General features: G+C 33.2%; 1 protein-coding gene across 3 annotated transcripts in view; it reads right to left on the reverse strand.

The window, feature by feature from the left end:
* CNOT2 (CCR4-NOT transcription complex subunit 2) overlaps nt 1-22,345 on the reverse strand; it is a 97,305-nt gene that overhangs the window by 30,989 nt on the left and 43,971 nt on the right. For all 3 annotated transcript variants that reach the window (XM_012788739.3, XM_012788738.3, XM_012788742.2), the window contains 2 exons: nt 15,885-16,007; nt 4,760-4,826 (listed from right to left, as the gene is read on the reverse strand). In XM_012788739.3, coding sequence (XP_012644193.1) covers nt 4,760-4,826; nt 15,885-16,007 — 190 coding nt within the window. The remainder of the gene's footprint in view (nt 1-4,759; nt 4,827-15,884; nt 16,008-22,345) is intronic.

Consider the following 22,345-nt stretch of genomic DNA (forward strand, 5'->3'; position numbering starts at 1 on the left):
GCGTCTGTGGATTTAACTGACAGTTTCTAATACATGCAAATGGCCCTTTAGAGTCATAGCACCCAGGTTTCAAAAACCCTGCTGTTTTCACTCATGTTCACATGGAAATGTAATCCTGGCTCTACTAACTATCTGTATAACCTTGGGCAATCTCCTTAATCTCTCATGGAATTGTTGTGAAGATTAAATGAGTTAATTCATATAAAGTACTTAAAATACTATCTGACACAATAATTACTCAATATTCAATAAATATTTGTTTGTTTTTTCTGGTGAAATGTCTATGGTAAGAAAGTCAACACGTGGTACTAAAGGTGAAGAAAAAATGATATATTCTAATGAAGTGATGGCTTTCACCAGAAAATAGATGTTTTATAGGGAAACTATGCTATAGCTTTGTTTTTGAACTTGGGAAGTAGCAAAGATCTTGAGATATAGCCCACAGAAACATGAAGATTGTCTTCTTGGCTGAAATCAACATAATAGTCTAATAGGCTTCTCCCTTGCTTTGTTAAAGTAGGCCACTCCCAAATCTACCCCATGCTGCGGATGTTGTTCCATTGCTAAAGCAAATCTTACTCGCAGTCTCTTCAATTCCAATTTCTTCATCTGTGAATCTTTTTCTGATCATTCTCCAAGACAGGTGATTATCCCTACTTTTGGAATATCCAGAAAACTCTGAATTTCTTACTCTACTTTGTAGTAAAATCATTTGTGTACTTATCCTACTAGACTATATGTAAGGATCATATCTTGTTCAACATGCATTCGACAACATTTACTGAATGTTCGTCAGGTGCAGAGTACTGAGAATACAAAGGCAACGAAGACATGCAATAAATGCAACACCATCATAGCAGTAGGTACACTGTACAGAGATGGCATGAAAGAAGATGATCCCTTCTACCACACACTGCAGTATCTAGCATGGCATAATACATATGGTAGGCACACAATAAACATCTGTCAACCTCAATTCCTACATCCTTTTTGAAGTTTTTCTGTACCATTGCAGTTTACTCAGCACTCAGTATTTAGTATCTGTTAAATGGCCCTACAATTTCCTAAAGCAATTAAAATGTTATTTGCCTATTTACATAGTCAATAGCATCACTTGAACCACCCCATTCATGCTCTGGTTCTCCATGAAGCAAGCAGCTTTCACATAGGTGTTTTTAAAACAGGAGGCCAAAGAACTATCTGTTGGAAGCATGAGACTGTGCCCCTGTTCCCAAGCCAGAAGTCCAGATCCCAGAAAGATGTATTTCTTCTTCCAACTAGAGTCTAAGTCCTTTGAGTACTCAGATACAAATGTATATTATGGATTCATCCAGACAGCTAGTTAACCCATGTGCCCATAAGATAACATGCACATAGGAAGCACTCAGTAAATGATAATTTCCTTTTTTTGCAATCCTACAAGGCTCTAACCCCTATTGGTAATTATGAAAAGGTTACTCCAACTATACCACCACTTGATTTCAATGCATTGACTATCCAGGAGAACTTAATGCCTGGTTCCCCGTTCATTCCAACCCTGTAGACCACCTTCAGGGAACCCATGAGTTCTTTAAACCTATAAAGTGTCCTCACTTAATGTCGTCGATAGATTTTTGGAAACTGTGATTTTAAACAAAGCGATGTACAGAAGTTCCTCAAACAATTTTGTTCAACATCATTTTGTTAAATGTTGATAAGAACAAAAAAATTGGCTGCAGTTTCCAAAAACCTATTGATGACGTTAAGCGAGGACTTAGCTTATCTAAAATCTTAGGCATACACTCAAAGATGACAAGTAGAGATCATGCAACTTGAACACAAAGAGTACATTCACTGGTTTCTATAGCTATCATTTGGTGTACAGTAATCACATGAACTCTTAGATAAAAAGTTATTTACATATTTGGATATGACCATACTATACTAGAACCTGACATCATGCAAGCACCTAATCCAGCATTTTCTGGGTACCTCACACACTACACAATCACTTCTATCCAAATCTAGCAAACTGTAGGTTTATGTAGTTCTATATCCATTCCAAGAGGAATTTCCTTTATTGTTTAATCTCAGTGAGTCTTAGTTCTGGAGAGGGCACTCTTCCTTCTCCACCTCTAACCTTTCTAACCATCAAAACATACAACAGATAGACCTCACCTTTTTTTTTTTTAAATAAGAGACAGGGTCTCACTCTGTTGCCCCAGCTGGAGAGGCATGGCACAATCATACCTCACTGTAACCTCAAACTCCTGGGCTCAAGGGATACTCCCACTTCAGCCTCCCAAGCAGATGGGACTACAGGTGACCACCACCACACCTGGCTAATTAAAAAAAAATTTTTTTAGAGACAGGGTCTTGCTATGTTGCCCAGGCTGGTCTCAAGTTCCTGTCCTCAAGTGATCTCCCTGCCTCAGCCTACTCAGCCTCAGCTAGGATTACAGGTGTGAACTACTGTGCCCAGCCAGACCTCAACTTTTAATGGCCCAAATTCCTACTGAACTTTGCCAATCCGAATACAGAGTTAACAAGTGGTTCTTAATGCACTTGGGAGGAAAAAGAACTTTTAACTATATCAATCCCAATGTGCAAATTACAATAAGATGCCATAAGAATATTTCTAATCTACTCTCACCTACTAATTCCTTATCTCTCTATCTTTCATTAAAGTCAGTCCCTCAAATCTTACCATTCTGACTTAAACTATTAAAATTGTAACTCTCAAGCCCCACATGATAGCTTGTGTTCTCCTGTCTGACAGGGTATTCATTAAGACTACCTACCAGCTAAATGACCTATTTGGCCCCATCAGGTCTGTCCTAGCAGAGACTGGCAACCCAGGCTCTTTCTTGTTCCACTAGTTGTAGCTTCTAGATTTATACTCTGGAAAAGAATAATTACACCCTGACCTAAAACATTTCAGTTCCAGTTTTTCTAAGGTTCCATTTTTGTGTAGGTTAATACTTAAAATGTGTAGTTTAAAAGAGTTTATGTTGCTTCACCAATGTTATAGGAATATAGCCATTTAATATACTCAACCCCACCAGGAAATGTCTGTTACACATGACCTCTTTTAAAACTAATAAGTACCTTAAAATACTTTTGCTTAATTAATCTTTGTATGTCCTTAACAATAAACACAATGATTTATACAATTGAGAAGTCAATAAATGTCTGTCATACCAAACATGTAACTGTATAAACCTAATCCATTCCATATCTTAGCCTAGTTACAATTTCACATTTCCAGGTTAAAAAAATTAGATCAGATTTTAAATGTCCAGATAGCTAATTATAATCACTGCCATTCTCCTTTATGAAATAACCTTAATATTCTCAAATATTTTTCTCCATTTCAGATCTGCTTTCTGCTTTGATAAACTGTGGGCTTTAAAAAGATAAAATAAGTTCTTTGCAGTTGTTCTATAAAAATAAGAGGTAGCTTTAAAGTAGCTAGATATTTCCATAATAAGGATTATCAGATAGGTAAAAGCCATGCTAAAACACACGCTAATCAGAATAAAATACTAGCTGATAATATTCCCTCAACAACTAGGATAAACATAGGATAAATATTTTTTATGTAATAAGCTTTCAAAATATGTCTTTCTGTTTAGAGGAAAACTGATAAATACAAGAAATTAATAAATTTTACTAATTCTATATTAAGAAAATTATGTTCCATATCAAAAGAGGAAAAGCACAAAAGATGGACAGAAAATAGCAGATGGAAACTATGCTTATATACAAAATAAGTTTCATCCTTCCACTAAATTTCAAAATCAATTTGAAGGGTGAAGTGGTATGACAAACTATCCTATCAAAACTCTGCTTTTCATTATGCTGGGAAAGAGGCCCAAATCAAATAACTGATTTTTCTTTGAAGCTGATTAAGATAGTCATCAGATGTCTCCTCCGGTTACTCAATTATCCTATAATCTTTGATGGGATATTATAACACTTTTAACTCCCTCCTTCCATTAATAGAAATGATATTAATAGAAATGAGAGATCAACAGATCTCTGACATTAAAGAGATGATAAAATATAATTAAAATGAAACAGTTTGGAAAATTAATTTTAAAAATATGAATATATTTTATAACTTAGAGTTTTATACAAATTTTATGTGATAATAATAGCTAACATTTATTGAGCACTTACTATGCGCTAGGCACTGTGCTAAGCGCTTTAAAAGTATTAAAATACTTTGAAAAAAGAATCTTTCATAATGGAAAAAGCATTGAACTATGAGTCAAAAATCTACATTCCATACCCAGACTGAGCCAAAGCAAAAGAAGAAATATTTGCTAAACAAAAAACATTTCACAAACTGCTACTAAGTAATGGGCTTACATTAATAAACAGGTCAAAACACATACATATACATATACACACGCACACACAAAATCTACCCAACCAAACAAATAATCTTTTAACTGCCTTTAATTGAAAACACAGAGAATGTCTGCTTTTAGTTTGTTTAGCAAATTCTCCAAAAATATTGCAAAAGAACATATAGATACAAAAGATGTTGAAATAAATTTCAATCTATGCTACATGCAAGTAATAACAAATTTAGAATTAGTAAGACCCGAAAAAATGAGGTTTTGCTATATAAGTAAAATAAAGAAAACTGAATATTAAGTATCTTTCCTTTAAATCTCATAATAAACCCACAAGGGCAGCATTAGCTGTTCTTTATTTGGTACTTATTTTTCTCTTTAAACAAAGTATCCCAAAATGAATACAAAATTCTTACTTTGTTGCCCGTATAAACTTGCCCCAAACTGAGACAGTTGACCTGATGTAGATGGTGATGCCAGCATCTAGAAACAAATTAATTATATTAGAGCATAAAGAAAGAATACAGAACATTACATTTACACTTTACATATCTGTATAATATACCATAAATGTAAAAATCTAACCCATATTTTTCATTCACCAGAAAAACATAAACACTACATCATAAATTCCATGTTTCTTAAGAAATTATCACAATTGGATAAAACCAAGCTACAAATGGAATTTTTAATACTATTAAATTTTTTAAAGTTACATTAAACTATAGCAGCACTATTACTATACTTAAAAAAGTAGGCTAACTAGAAATAAATATCTCAAAAAGCACTATGAATTTATAAGTGAAATTACTCTTAGAAGATAAAAGCTAAATTCTAAATTCAGTTTATTGTCTAAATACAAAAGTTTTATAGCTTATAAGGATATTTCCTGATTTTTATATACAAATAATTGATGTATACCAAATGGGTAGAAAAACCTAACAAATATACACATATCCATATAATGGAGAGATGATATAATAGCAATGAACGAGTAAACAAAAATACAAAAATATATACACATGGCATATAATTTATATAGTTTGTTAGTGAGTGATATAAATTTCACAGCATTTGTACAATGCCTCTGAATTTACTGCATCAATGTCTTTTTTCCAAGTAAAATATAAATTATTTGAATGTATGTTATATCCATGGAACATAATATATTTTTATATTTCTCACAGAAATGAGTATGGCACTGCTATACACAAAGTAAATAGTTAAGCTGAGTAAATGAAAATGTGTGTGTGTTTATGTTTGTATATTTCTTGTCTTAGATAATCACCAAAACACCTTAATTAAATAAGACATGGCCATATCATCAAGAGGCTTACAATCAAGTAAGGAAACAGAATGAATTATACAACTCATTATATTCTAAAGCACAGTGTGGTAAATGCTCTAAAGGAAGTATAAAGCATCAATGGAGGAAGATAATTCTACACAAGGTTAAGGTATCTAGAATACTTTGTAAAGTGGCAACATTTGATGTGGGTACAGAGGAGGTGTCTTCCAGGCCAAGAATATGCAGTGAATATAAATGTAATAAAAGTTAGTGACATGATTAGAAAACAAGAAAACAGCGCAGACTGGATAATAGGGCAATGGGAAAGGAGATAAAGCTCACTCCCACTAGGGCACAGAAGAATGGGAAATAAAAAGTATGGTGGGGTCAGATTGTAAAGGGTCTTTTTAATGTCATACATAGATAGCTACCAATCATAGCAGCAAGGAGAAAAAACAGGCTGGACATAGTGATTAATGACTGTAATCCCAGCACTTTGGAAGGTTGGGGCAGGAGGGTTGCTTGAAGCCAGAAGTTTAAGACCAGCCTGGGCAACATAGAGAGACCCTGTCTCAACAAAAACTAAATATTAAAAAAACAAAAAAAAAAAGGAAAGAAAGAAAAAATAAAAAAATATTAAGCAAGGAAATGACATGATCAAAATAGTGAAATACTAAACTACAACAAAAGTGGGACAACTGAAAGACATTCTGGTAGAAGTAACAGTATTTTATGTCCGTTGAACTAGCTGGGATAAAGGGGGAAAGAGGTGAGTAGAAATCACAAAAGAGAGAACTATCAACATGCTCTGTGGTTTCCAGGGAAGGAAAATCATGCTGACATTGACCATGGTTAGAAAAACTAAGAAGAGAAACTTTAAACAATGTAGGTTTTACAATATACACTTCATGTAATTTTCATGTCAATATTCTAAGTTGATTTAATTAATCTAGAGTTCACTTTTTTTTTTAATACAACAGCCTGTTTTAAACCGGTGATATACATCCAACTCTCCTAAGGTAACAATTGAGTTACACACCACTCCAAAGACAGCAGTATTTATAATATAGCAATGAATTTTCTAAAAAGCATCAAATCTTACATTCCTTCTCTAATCCAGGTATATAATCTAGAAAATAAAAACTATATATTCTTTACCAAGTACAGCCCAACAGATGAAAAAATACCCAATTAAGTTATTTTCTTAGGTACTATAGTCAGTACTGCATTAACTGAAAATATTTCATATGCATATTAAAGATTCATTTCCAATTGCAAGAACAAGATCAAAGGATATGTATAATATGTAATAAAGCTTAAAAAGTTTATATGAAATACTTAAGAATCATGATTTTCTGTCATTATAAACTATAAATAAAAGAGTATAGTTGTTTCCAAAGGCTCCAATATAAGATGTTGGCCAGTATGAGTGCACAACTTAGAATGATCCATATTGTGAACATTTTAGAAAAGACCACTTAAAACCTTACTCATCTCAGAAATTTGTTTATTGAATACTCAACTCCAAACAACAGACGTTTTATTCTACTTCAAAGATTATACATCCAGACATGAGCTACAGGTATGCCAAGACATCAGCTCTCTCAAAATGGGAGGAGGGAATAAGTAGGGAGGGGAGGTAATGGCACCTTAAGCCAATTATTTGAGATCAAGAGCATTAGGTTGGTTTACTTACCATACTGTGTAACATTAAATATCATTTTCTCTATGTGCCACTAACATGAAGATTAGTAAACAGTGCTCTACAGAAATGTGAAAGTAGTTTAAAGTTAAATTTAAGAGTTTATAACCTTTAACATACTTATGTCAAATAAGCACTGATCAGCTACACAGATGTTAAAATTATTGCCTCAAACTGTGTCAAAATGCAAATATCTAATTTATTTTTTAAAAAAAATCTTTCCTTAAGGATATGTATTTTTAAAGTCTGAAAGCATATTTCCTCAAACAAATCAATGCTAAAAAGGATTTATCACAATGAAAGAATGTGAATCGGACAGATAAGCTATTTATGAGTGCACAGAAAGTGCACAAGAAATATACTCTGGAATAACAATAGCTACTGTTAACAGAAACCAGACAATTTACATATTTTTAAATGCTGAAAGTTAGTAACACAAAAGTGAATTTCTTAGAAAAATTAAAACTTCAGATCAAGAGGCACATTACAGTAGGGTACACAGTATAAAAAAAGAGAGCAAGCTCAGAGCTTTGGAATCAGAAAATAATCTGATTTGAGTCTTGGTTTCGCCCACTTACCTATGAAATAGCTGAGCCTCAGTTTCCTTCTTGTAAAACAGAAATAACACTACCTACCTCACAGAGTTGAAGTGAAAGTTAAATGAGATAGGATATGGCACATGGTAAGTGCTCAACAAATGGTAGCAGGAGCTAAAAATCTAACCTTCTTAGTGCAGAACTCTCATTTAACAGCTGAAAAAAGGGCATTCCAACTTTGGGAAATTTATTAAACAATATCCTAAATTTTCATAATATTTTGCCCAAGAAGCTAAAGAAAAAAATTTATCTTCAAAAACTCCAAGTAAAACAAGGTATAGAATTTGTGGTCTTAAGAAGAGCAAAAGGTAGAAAAAAGATCACCTAATCTCCAAGTCTAAAATCATCATAATAATTATGTCTTGGCTGGACGCAGTGGCTCACACCTGTAATCCTAGCACTCTGGGAGGCCAAGGCAGATGGATCGCTCAAGGTCAGGAGTTTGAAACCAGCCTGAGCAAGAGTGAGACCCCCACCTCTACTGAAAATAGAAAGAAATTAATTGGCCAACTAAAAATACATAGAAAAGAATTAGCTGGGCATAGCGGCACAGGCCTGTAGTCCCAGCAACTTGGGAGGCAGAGGCAGGAGGATTGCTTGAGCCAAAGAATTTGAGGTTGCTGTGAGCTAGGCTGATGCCACCGCACTCTAGCCTCGGCAAGAGTGAGACTCTGTCTCAAAAAAAATAATAATAAAATTATATGTTTCCCACATCTCCTACAAATCTACAATATACATTGTAGTCAAACATCAACAACAATAAAAACCAGGAAGCAACCAAAATAAATACCATGTTTCCCCCAAAATAAGACAGGGTCTTATATTTATTTTTCCTCAAGAAGACACCCTAAGGCTTATTGTCAGGGGATGTGTTATTTTTTTTTAAGTATGGTACAACAATCTACATTTATTCAAATATAGTTAAGTCGTCTTCTTCTGGAACATCATCATAACTCTCCAAACCCTGAATTCCATCCTGAATTTCTTGCGACTCTATTTCCTTCAGTACCATTGGCCCCAATCTCTCATGTCGAGCAACAGAGTTCTCATTAAATGAGCAGCTGTTATCCATGTAACCTGCTCAGAGTGCAGGGTCCAATCTGCACAGTGGAGCAGAAATGATCTCTCTGGGCTCAGTAGGAGACTGCTTGCTGAAGCTTTCCCCTATCCCCTGGTGTTTGTCAGGGGTGAGAGAGGCCCACGGTGCTGAGTAAAATGGCAGCCACAGCTTTCCTTCTTCCCCCTGGGGACACACAATACCTAAAGAGGAGCGTCCCACTCCTTACTTCTCTGAGGAGACTTTCCCCTCAAAGCCTCAGCTTACAGCACACACAGGATGGCCAGGACCTGACAGGGAGCCGACCTTGTTGGTGGGGCTGCCTGCATCTTTCCGGTCACCTCTGGGATAGTAACTGGGCTGCTCCTCTTCTTTATCGCTCCACTACTAAATGCACGGGTTGTGCAGATATGCTGCTGCGTAGCCACGGCCATCACTAGGTCTTATTTTCCGGCTAGGGCTTATATTGCGCAAATGCTTAGAAATCCTGCTAGGGCTTATTTTATGGGTAGGTCTTATTTTCGGGGAAATACGGTAATAATGTGATTCTAGTTATTTCCTTTACCCAACAAAAAGCCCATTTATCCTTTAATATACAGAATGTCAAGAAAATCAACAAACTGTTGCAGGGAAATATAACAAAATTTTGTTAAATAAAAATTTCTTAATGACGATAGCAATTTAAAAATGAAAAAATAAAATGTCACTGTACAATATACTTAAAGGTATGGTGATAACATGATTCCTAGCATTTCGTTATTACTTCAGGACAAAAACAAAAAATGAATTATAATTTTTTACTATGTCATATCTACAAAAAGAAAGAGACACAAGAGATATGAAGAAAGCATATTCATGCACACAGAGTTCTAGATCTAGATAGAATGTGAGGAGCATTTTAAAACTAAAAACAGGGTGATTTAGAAATAGAACTACTGAAATCCAGCAAACAAGCACAAAAAAGAAAGACAATGAGAAGATAATAAATTGAAAATTACAAAAAGGAGAGGGGCAAGAGAAGGGGGCAGGCATAAAAATAAAATATTAAGTCACAGGACCCAGCAGCTTATGAATCAGATAACAATAAAATATAAGTTTATTAGGTCAAGTAATTTTCATTCAACTATTCTTACGTTTACATAAAGAACATTTTAAAAAATAGTATAATAGTCAATGAATTTAATTCCTTAGCATTAAACACTTCAGTCAAGTTTTTGTTTAAAAGTACAATAAATATATTGTCTGAATTTCTGTTTAGCTTCAAAATACAAATTTATAGAACATATGATTGATTTGAGGAATGTCTACATTTTAAAGGCTTCTAATGTGCATTGCTAACCTGTTTTCTACTGACTGTATTAATTACACTTCCACAGCAATCACTTCAATGCTCCCTCACAAACATTGGCTATTCTCCCACTTAAAAAAAAAAAAAATTCCTTGCTAGTACAGTAGGAATAAAATAGTATTTTCTCACTGCTTGGATTATTATTATTACCATTTCTGAGACCAAACATTTTGTAATTTTTTAAGCTACATTACAATTTAATATATATTGTGTAGACACATCATTTTACCATCCTTTTATACTTAGGCTTTATCTTTCAAATACTGAGGTTAAAGATCATGTGAATATCAATGAGTTTAAGAGGTTTTAGAAAGTTTTCTTCAAATGATTTAACATTTATTTCAAATTTCTTTAGAGTATACACTCTATTTACATTTAACTTTGTCAGGTTATTGTTGCTATATAAAAACTTGACACGTTTATGTACATTTGCTTTTTCTTATAGAAGTATTTTAAATAATTTTTGAGTTTTCAGGTAATTATATCATCTGCAGATAATTTTGTTATTTTTCAATATCAACTCCATTCCTTCCCTCTCTTCAGCAAACACTGAGAGCCCACTATTTCCTAAGCATTATTATAGGTTCTAAGAACATGGCTGTAAACTAGATAGTTGATGCCTTTGTTAAAGCTTAAATTCTAGTGGTGTAGACAGGATGATAAACATTAATGAACATGTGCTTTCCAGGTAGTGACTGATGCTATGATTTTCAAAAAGCAGACAAACAATTTAGAGGATAGTGGGAATAGTGCCGATACATATACAAAGCCATTTATGAAAAGAGTAGTCAGAAGAAAGGCTTCTCAGATGAGATATTTTGGCAGACATGAATGTACTAAAGGGAAAAACACTATGTGAAAAAAGAAAGTGCCCAGGTCCTTAGAGAGGAATGAGTTCAAGGATCTGGAAATGAGCTAGGCTGACTCCAATATGTAGTTAAATACTAATCAGGAGGATGATGATGACAGTGATAGAAGTTATCCTTATTTTATACTAGATTTTAACAAAATATTAATTATTATTGGCCTAAGAAAAATCTTAGTTGTCATAATTGCTGTAGGCTAACACAAGTATGAAAGCTAGGCATGAGTTCAAAATGGTTCATGGTTTGGTCAGAATAAGAAAGTAGCCTGCTATTATTAGTTTTTTTAAAAAGGAAAAGGTGTTACATTTCTTATGTCTTTTCAGCATATATTATAACAAAAGGAAAGTGGTTCCTACAAGTTAGTGCTTCTCAAATGATTATGCTGAAGAATCATCAAATGAGTGCATATTCAAAGATTCACAAGACTAGAAAATATATTAGCAATTAAAATACATTTTTTTAAAAAACTCCCATGGGTTAGATTATATTACTCCCAAAGAGCTGTCTATTATGTCTTATGTAAATCCTTTTCATTTCCTATAAGGTCTCCAATAAGAAAATAATTATAATAAAAAGAAAACAAACCATACTGCCTATGATTTACTTTATCTGGTGAAAACATTCAAGTAACATATCTGTAATACTTACAATGCCACTTTTCTATTTCAAACTAGTAAATACAGTATTCTACAGAAAATCACATACATGTCGTGGTACCTCTTAAAATACAAGGCCTTTGATAATAAGGAGGAGATCTAAAGAACTACCTAGAATGTAAGTAGCACACAGTCTCATAGAGAACATTCGCCCAAATACTTCTTCAACCATGCATATGATAAAAAAAAAAATTGTTACATTTTAGGCTATATGAATAGGTCAAATCAGAATTATTTTTTTCCCATTTTAATCATCTTTAAGTATATAGTTCAGTGATGTCAGGATATTGATTTTAAAGAAACGTCAGACATTGTAAAAAGGTATTAAAGGAATTCTACATAAAAAGACATTCATTCAAAACTACTGTTCTCTCTCAAAGTTAAGACATAACAGCTATTACTAAGATCTCATTGATATCTGGCTTTAAGATTCACTCAATCACTGGTCAGTTTTCCTTTATCATATATTATGATGGAAAATTATTGTCTTACTCTTCCCAGAAAGAAAACAAAATTACAAAATCATCTCAGTCATTTATTATGTTTAAAATTTTTCCTTTAAAAGTTTTTAAAAAGGACAAATATAATCATTATTTGCAGATGATAAACCCAGCTACCTGAAAAACCCAAAAGAATCAAATGGAATGTTATTACTTACTATTCAGTTTAACAGCAACATTTATTGAATATTTATTATCTGTTCTTCTCAAAGTTTTACAGTAATTCATTCCATCCTTATAACCACCCAGGAGCCATGTACTGTTGTTCCTATTTTACAAATGAGAAAACTGACACACACAGACTACTTGCTGTAGGACATAATAGCTAGCAAATAATGTAGCTGATACATAAACACATTTATTAGGATTTCTAGAGCCCACTTTCCCAATCACCAAAAACTTATTAAAAGAGTTTTGTTATGGTAGTTGGTTATAAATTAAAATACAAAAAGTATTCTATAGATCATAAAAACCAATCTAAAAAATGCAATGAAAATGGCAACTATAAAATTCTACTTACTAAAAGGCATAAATAATAACAGGATTAAAGACAGACATATCTTTCTGAAAGGCAGCAGTATTGGTATTAACATGCAACAGTCAAAATATTTTTATATTTTTATGTGGAAGACCTAAACTAAGATGTTAGAATGGTCTACAAACCTACAGCAATTCAACTATGTTGTAGTTCTGAGATAGAATCAGCATGGTAAACAGAACAAGAGTTTAGAAACAGGCCCACGAAGTATCAGACAAGTATACATTAAAGGGAATATTTCAATTAGCCATAAGTTAATGGTCTAACCCACGTGTGGGCAAATTACTGCCTACAGGTCAAATCCAGCATACTGTCTGTTTTTGTAGGGTATGTGAACTAAAAATGGTTTTCACACTATAGATGGTTATATAAAGAGCTATTATACATATAGGTATTGATTTTATACAATATCCTTGATTGTGTCTCTTGGTCCACAAAACCTAAAAGAATTACTAGCATAAACGGTACTGGGACAACTGGATAACCTCACAGGGAAAAAAATATCTGGAACCTTACAATTCACAAATTAAACCAAAATACATTTCTAATAGATGTAAGTTATATGTGAAGAATAAAACATAAAAGTACTATAAGAAAGCAACTGGAAAAGGTCTTTCACAGTATGATCTCAAAACCAGACATCATTAAAAAAAGATTGATGGTTCACATTTAATAAATATGATAAATATGTATACACTATAAAATAAATTGAAGATAAAACACTGGGAAAATATTTTTAACAAATGATTAAGAGATTATCTTTAATATATGGAAAATAAGACTTATCATCTCAATAGGAATAAGAAATGGCACAAAAATAGGTAATCCACAAAGGAAGAAATACAATGGCCAATAACTATATGGAAAAGACAAATCACTATGTGTAGAATTAGCAATGTTTTAATACATGAACATTAAAACAACAAGCTTCTTTTGTCTATTAGTAAAGACTTCAAGGTGATAGCTGGTATTCTCATTTGTGGTGATTAGAGTAAAAACTGGTACAAACTTTCTGGTGGAAAATATGTCACCAAGTCCCAGAAGATTTCAATAATCATGTATATTTTAATAAAAATATTTAAAGTAAAAAATCAAAATTTGAGTAGTAAATTATTCCCGACTGATAAAATTACAGGTAATTTTTCTTTTCTTGCTCTCATCTATATTTTCTAACATTTGTGTGATTTCTCCATACTATTTTGTAATACAAAACAGTAACAGCAACAGTAGCAATTTACAAGGTAGTTACTATTTTATTACCCTTATCATTTTTATTTCAAAATATTTAGGGGGTACAAATGTTTTTGGTTACACAGATCACTTCTATAATGCCTGAGTCACAGCTATAAGTGTGCCCATCACCCAAATAGTGTTCACTGTGCCCGTTAGGTAGGTTTTTGCCCCTCCCTTCTGCCCCTTCCCCTATTATCCCTATTTTACAGGTAAGGAAATTGAGGCTTAGAGAAGTTCTTGCAAAGAGGCAAAGTCAGGATCCAAACACATCTGTATTGCTTTAGAGTACAAGTTTTTAATTCCTATGGTATATTACATTCTTAATGTTTTTTAAAAAAAGTTTTGTGGAACAAACCATTCTGTATTACTTCTTTAACCACCAACTAGATTGGAATGGTAACCAACATATGTGAGTATGTGTGTGAGTATATATACTAATTCTAATTTTAATACCTCAGACAAAACATTTCTTTGCCATTCATTCTCTACATTTCACTAACATTTTTTCTGTCAAACTTAACTTTCACCATACAATCACATAACACATGCAAGTTGTAGTTTTATAGTTTCTGCAGCAATATTACCAAAATGCATTCCCAATTCATTATCTATATGGTAAAAAATTAAACACAGAAAACTTAATAAATAATTAAATTATAATTTATATCAAATGGCAAATAGCTAGAAGGGCAGTAAGACAACAGAAAATCAGATAATATTTTCCACAAGCTATTAAACTGCACACTAATTATAAACAAAGCCACCACCTACATAATTTGAAAACAGCCCTAATAATACCTCTGATAGCTTGTTTTTAAAAAAAACGCAAACATTTTCAAATAAAGGGGGCAAAATACTAAAACAGAAAAACAAAACTAAAGTCCTAACTTAAATATAAATTAAGGCAAATTGTGAAATTCTAAAAATTACATGGAAGTGATTTACTAATAATCAACTTTAAAGAAAAATGAGGCTGTTACATATCTTAGAACTTTATAAATGCTTTAAACATCAGTAAGAATCTTATTAGGTTAGTAGCTAGCGTAGACTGTTACACAGATAAGGAAATCAGATAGCAAAAGTTATAAAGGTTTGAAAAGGGAAAAAAGTTGGGCAGGTACAAAGTACAAGAATACATCTGGTTTGACCACAATGTATATAACTTAAAAGTAGCTTAATGGAATTCTAACAATTAATTTTATTTAAAAATATTTTATAAATTTGCTAATTATAACTTGGTTGTATTACAAATTCTTTTATCCCAAATGAATTATTTAACTACTAGCCTTCTAAGGCACTAAATTCGCACCTCTTTATCACATCTCTACCACATTTTCAATACAGTTCTTCAAAAGTTTTTCATCCCTATGCTGAACAGGAGAGATACTCTATACCTGAGATCTAGGATTATAGCCAGAAGACTACACCATAAAGACAGAGTTCTATCAAAGTTCAACATTATATCTTTAAATCTGTACAAATCTGCTTTCTATTTCTGCATTTTTCTCATATTAAACAAACAAAAAACATGTTTGTTCCATGTCTTTGAGTACTTCTACCGCTGTATTACCACACCCAAACCTGAGAATCACAAGACATTTATGTTTCCCATTAGAATGTAAGTTCACTGTCTCTGAATCCCCAGGGCCTAGCACTGTGCCTAAAATATAGTCACTCAACCACAGACATGCTGCTTTTCAGGAACACAGAAACAAATGTACATTGCTGAGTAAACACAACGTAACTGATTAACTTACATCTTTTTCTGACCGATGTGGAAACATAGAAGACTGGCTGTAGTACATGTTTTCATCATGGTAGTCACTGTCGACCCCCTCTACAAACTTCTTTCTTGAAGCACCAAACATGCTGTTTGTCACCTAAACAAAAATATTACTTTTATCAAGAGTAATATGTGGAAAGTGTTCAGCTTTATCTTAATCCTATGTGGAAAACAAAAATGAAGGAAACATTGCTAAGATACAGAATAGATCAACTAAAGGCTAATGGGACACATGATACAGTCATAAATCTGACTACAACAATGTTATGTGTTTTTTCCTCCAGGCCCTAAAAAAACCTGTAAAGCCTGTCTTACCCAAGAGTTCAACTTCCTTTTAAAAAATTAAACATCACTTGCTCTTGAAAAATGGCAACCCCAAAAATAATTTTGCCATACCTAATAGATTTTTTAAAAAATTAATATGTTTAATTATTCAAAACTTTCACAGGCATCTTGAAAATTAGTAGCTTTGTCGTCACTACATCTACTTTTTCAATTATCTGCTTTCCCAAGCATATCATTTTTGCTCACAATCTAAGTTTATAGAGATAGACCATTTTTTGAATCAGTGTATAGTGGCATACCAGGAATTCCACTTGTTTAACAGTAGGACAATTTTTTATTCATCATGATATAAATTTATGATCTCAATTATATAACCTGCCTACTCTTTTCCTTTTCAAGCGTTTACAACATCCAATACTAGCAATTTTGAGGTCACGCCGAAATAAATACATTATCTGTGGGGGATCTGTTCTAGGAACCCCCAACGCAGATACAAAAATCCATGGCTACTTGAACCCCTTACATAAAATGGTGTAACATTTGCATATTATAGTCTATGCATATCCTTTCATATTCTTTAAATCATCTCTCGATTACTTATAATACCCAATACAATATAAATGCTATGCAAATAGTTGTTATACTATGTTGTTTAGGGAATTATGACAAGAAAAAATAATCTGTACATGCTCAGCACAGACAAAACCATACATTTTTACCCCTAAATATTTTCAATCCATAGCTGGCTAAATCCACAGATGCACAACCCACAGATGTTTAGAGCTAACTATAATCACTAAAATCTGTGCTAATTTTTGCCATTAGTTTTTTAATATGTGACAGAATTTCCAAAACCATAAATTGAGGTTATTTTAGGTCAATGTGTCTTTCCCCTAACAGTACCTTGAAGTTCTGAGTAAATCAAATGCCAATGATAGGAGAGATTTGTAAAGACCTGAATACAAGATGACTAAATCTATTCAGAAGTACAATTTTGGGGGAAAACACATCAAATTTGACATGTCTTGTATACTCATTATAACTAAGGGTATTTTCTTCAATTGTAAATAAAAAGTAAATAATCTCATTTTATGTCTCATTTCAAAAAATACTGCAGTCATTATTATAAGTAGACATGGTAAACTAATATAATACAGCCTTTGAAGGCCAAATTTTTTGTGTTAACTTTGTTGAAAGCATACTATTTAATAACTGCTTTACATGTTAAGTTCCGTGTGAAATTTACAGGAAATTCAATTATTTGACTATCCTTCCTAATGACGTCTGAGAAAAAGCTATCCTGTTAGACTGGAACAAAGGACAGCTTACCCATTGCTTTGCTATATGTTTTTGGGCTATTAACCTTTTTAGGTGTGAAATATAGAATGATATTTTTAAAGAGTCTATTAATTTATTAGGACATAAGTACTTTGGGCAATGGACTCCAATGAATCTCATGAAAGCTATTCCATAACTGGGAATGTTATTTCAGACTAGGATCCCACATGTTTATGCACCAACCCCTTCAGTAGTCCCTAGTAAGAAAAAAAAGTGTTTTTTAGCGAGTTTAATTTCAAAAAAGAAACAGTGGCAAAAAAAATTACTTTATAGTTGGCAAATTAAGATTTAATACATATGAGATTTTAAAGCTTTGTAAAAGTTAAAACACATATAATTTTCTTTATAGAATCTTTACTATTGACCTCTAATTCTAAGAAAGAATAAACATGGAAACTGGCATGAAATGTACACAATTCAGTAACATTCCAGATAAATCTGAAATGCATTGAGGACATCTCTCATCAAATTTTACAAACATAAATTAACTCAAATGGATACAAAGTAAATTCTTCCTTTGACACTGTTCGTATAACATTTATCATCAAAACCAATTACAGACTCCTAGAATTCCAACTCTAAAATTAATTGTATAGCATAAAAACTTTTGTGCTTAATATCATGCAAAGAGGGTTGTTTGAAAGCAAAATTAAACATGAAATGCCTCAAAGAAAAACATAGAAATGTTCCTCTGCCATCAATATCAAATTTTCTGAAGATTCAATGTATGTATGTGGGTGTAAAAGAGTGAGAGAAAGTGAGAGAGTGAGAACATAAATACGCCAAACTTAATTTCTGCTTTGTGTGCTTAAACACATCATTGGAATACTGATTATTCTTATATGACTTCAGCAAAAAAGAGAAGCAGGAGTATACCACTTTCTTCCCCAAATGCAAGCCCTGGGATGGGTGCCGGAATGAGATAAAGAACTCTGATCTATGGCAAAATCAGAAGGAAAAATCATAAAAGTGTTTCATAAAGCTAGATTTATTTAATCTTAAAGGGGCCATCCTTTATTCCACACAAAGAATGAGAGAATGGGATAGAAAGGTATTTTAGATTAACCAGGGAGAATGAAACCAGGAATAAAACAAGCAGAGAAGTAAAGGAACAAACAAGCAAATGCCTGTAGGAAGAACACCCAGTTCAGAAGGTCAGCAAGACCCTCTAGTAGAGTATCTCAAGAAACATGAACTTAGTGATGAATGGAAGGAACTGAAGTCAGATAGACTGGTAGAAGCCAGATCATGTAGTACCTTGCGGGCCTGAGGGACTTATGATTTTATTCTGTGTGAAATGGAAAATCAAGAGAGGGTTTAGGGGAATTTTAAGAGTGACATAATTTGGCATACATTTAAAATAAAATAATTCTAGCTACTCTGTGAGCAATGAACTAAAGAGTGGATAAAAATGGAAGCAGAAAAATGGGTTAGGAGGCTGGTGATAGATGATGGTGGCCTGGACTACAGTGGTGGTAGTAGTAGAGGTGATGAGAAGTGGTTGGATAAAGGACATACCTTGAGAAAGAGCTGATATGAATGGATGGATGAATGTGGGACGTGAAAGGATAAAGTATTAACATTTTCCTCCTGGAAGAGAAGTCAGGGTACCTAAAAATCAATTTCCATCAATCTCAAAGATATGTCAACACTATAGTGAAATATATTGAAATTACTAGTTATATCATGTATACTGAAGTCAATTTGGTAAATGGAAATCTAAAACTACAGTCATGTGCCACATAACGATGTTCCAGTCAATGACAGACTATATATACAATGGTGGTCCCATAAGATTATAATTGAGCTGAAAAATTCCTATTGCCTAGTGCTGTCTTGATAAGCCTAGATTAATGTGAGAATTTGTGTCTTAGTTTTTAATAAAAACTGAAAAAAAAATTTAAAAATAGAAAAAACAGTAAAAGTATAAAAGTATAAAGAAAATGTTTTTGTACAACTGTACAATGTATTTGTGTTTTAAACTAAGTGTTATTATAAGTCAAAAAGTTAAAAGAAATTAAAAACATTTATAAAGTAAAAAAGTTACGTAAGCTAAGGTTAATTTATTATTGAAGAAAGAAAAACTCTTTTATAAATTTATTGTAGTGTAAGTGTACAATGTTTGTAAAGTCTACAATAGTACACAGTAATGTCCTAGGCCTTTACATTTTCTCTTCACTCACTAGCTTATTCACAGAGCAACTTCTTGTCCTGCAAGCTCCATTCGTAGTAAGTGCCCTACAAAGGTGTACCATTTTTTAAAATCTTTTATACCTTATTCTTACTGTACCTTTTCTATGTTTAGGTATGTTTAGATATAAAATGCCACTATGTTATAATCACCTACAGTGTTCAGTACAGTAACATGCTGCACAGGTTTGTAGCTCAGGAGCAATAGGCTATATACCATATAACCTATGGATGTAGTAGGCTATACCATCTAGATTTATGTAAATACATTCCAGGATCTTCACACAACAATAAAATCATCTAATGACACATTACTCAGAATGTATCTCCATTGTTACATGACACATGACTATAGTTAAAAATTAAATCATACTTCATCTTACATTAGATATAAAATTTTTTAGAATCTTTGGTGTGTACCATTTGTCAGTTTTTTTCAAGCAGTCATATCTACTTTACATCTACTTTGTTAACTAACCATCTTTTCTCTCTACTCTTTCACCAGATTATAAGGACAAGAAGCAGCACGAATTGAAACTTTACCAAGAAAGAATATGATATATACATGCAGCAAAAGCAATGTTTCTTAAGGCTTTTATGAACACAGATCTAAAACATTTAATCAAGGCATTTTGTCTTTCCTGTGATTCCACAAAAGCTAAGAAGCATATTCTGAAAAGTACACAGACAACTTCACTCATCCTTTCTACCAGCCTGACTCTCCAAAAAAAGCTGGCCTCAGAAAGTGACAGAGAGAAAAGAATTAAATTGAGAGACAGAATGAAAGCACTAAGTTGGCTGGATTTTCCCAATATATTCCTCCTTTATTACTTAGTTTGGACTAGCTATGAATTTGTAAGGTATGTCATTCTCAACATTTAAACATAGTATTTCAAAGCCAAATGCAGTAAATCAGAACAAACACAGAAACAGAATTTATAAGAAACTCAAGCTTCAGATAACCTAATCAATTTCAGAAAAGAATGTTGAGGTAGTGCCTGATGCAAGCGGGATAAATGGCAATCAAGGAACAGAAGAAATAAGAAGCAAAGCCTGGAACTTTTTAAACGGTCAGAGAAACAAAACTAAGACACTTTATAAATATAACTTGAAAATGCACGCGCGCGCGCACACACACACACACACACACACACACACACAGATAATAGGAAAGGGTGAAAAACAGACCATATCCAAGGAAGGATGATATTTAATTTTACACAGATATATGTCAGTAAGGCCTCTGGAGAGGAACTTACTCTGATACCCTTTATTGTCTATAATGTTGGCAAATGGTGGGCCAGACATGAAATCCTACTCCCAGGGAATAGGAATACATCCAATCGCAGAGTGGTCAATAAATACAAGTTGATTTCAAAATCTATCTCCAGTCTTAACTCAAGGTTCTAGAAGCATATTTTTAAGTGCTGCTAGACATTTCCATCTGTGAAATACCATTTAATAAACTAAGTCAACGATATTTAAAATTGATTTGCCAAGTTACTTTCTCCAACTTGGTTCTGCACATCCATCAAGTCTTATCCTTTTTCTCACAGTCATTTTCATGTCTGTCTGTTTTCACCATTCTTCCTATCCTCATTTTAGTTTAAACTCTGGACTAGTTTTTGTGGCCTCCTGACTGGTCTCCCTTCACATTTCAATGAACATGCTGAGAGTATGCTACATGAGTTATGCCAAAAACTGTGCTAATTAAGACAAAAGCCAAATAAGCAACAGTCCGAGTCTTGAATGCGCTTACAAGCTAGCTAGGGGACAAACCTGTAAACAATTACAATATGAAAATGTGTATAGATGCTTTGGGAACACAAATTTAGAAAATATCTAACTTTGTGCAAGGGAAACAGACTGAAAGGTCATCATAAAAGTAATACTGTCTGGACAAAGCCTTGATTTTAAAAAAGTAGAAGTATGTAGTGTGAGAAGCAGCAGCAAACTCTGGCATAAGAGAAAGCACATATAAGTGCTCAGAAGTGAGAGAAAGCCCAGGTAATGACAAAACTTTCAATATGGCCAACATGGGAGGTGTCTAGATGAAAAGTGCTAGATGAAGAAAAGTGGGTGGGACTTTCGATGCTAGGTTAAGAGGACAAGAGTATAGGCAGGGAAACCAGGCACGAAAATATAGGTGATGAACTAGTCAGACTTCCCTCTACTAACACTTCATTATGGATCTCTATTACACACTACACTCATTCTGTTACTTTCCCGTCCTTCTATCTCCTGTTAACTTCACCAGAATACAGGATACAGCTCAAGATTCCCGAGATCCTGACATCAACATAACTTTGCAGCAGTAATTATCTTAAAACCCAAAACAAACCTTATGCTTCAGAGTAATTTTGGGTATTCACAGTTGTTCCTGTTCATGGTACTCTCTCAAAAATGCCATCTGTGACCCTGTGTGATCGTCAACTCAATCTGCTCAAACCACCCCTAAATCAGGTCCTTATTACTCTATTCGTATCCCCCTAGATTCTACTCTCCCATATCAAAGTGATTTTTTAGAGTAAAAATTTCTTATCTTCATGGCCCTGTTGATCAAAATTCCTCAAGAGTATTCCCAAATCAATAGTAAGGCTTGCAAGGCCATATGTAACCTTT

This window comes from Microcebus murinus, chromosome 10 (assembly GCF_040939455.1).
Source record: "Microcebus murinus isolate Inina chromosome 10, M.murinus_Inina_mat1.0, whole genome shotgun sequence".
NCBI lineage: Eukaryota > Metazoa > Chordata > Mammalia > Primates > Cheirogaleidae > Microcebus > Microcebus murinus.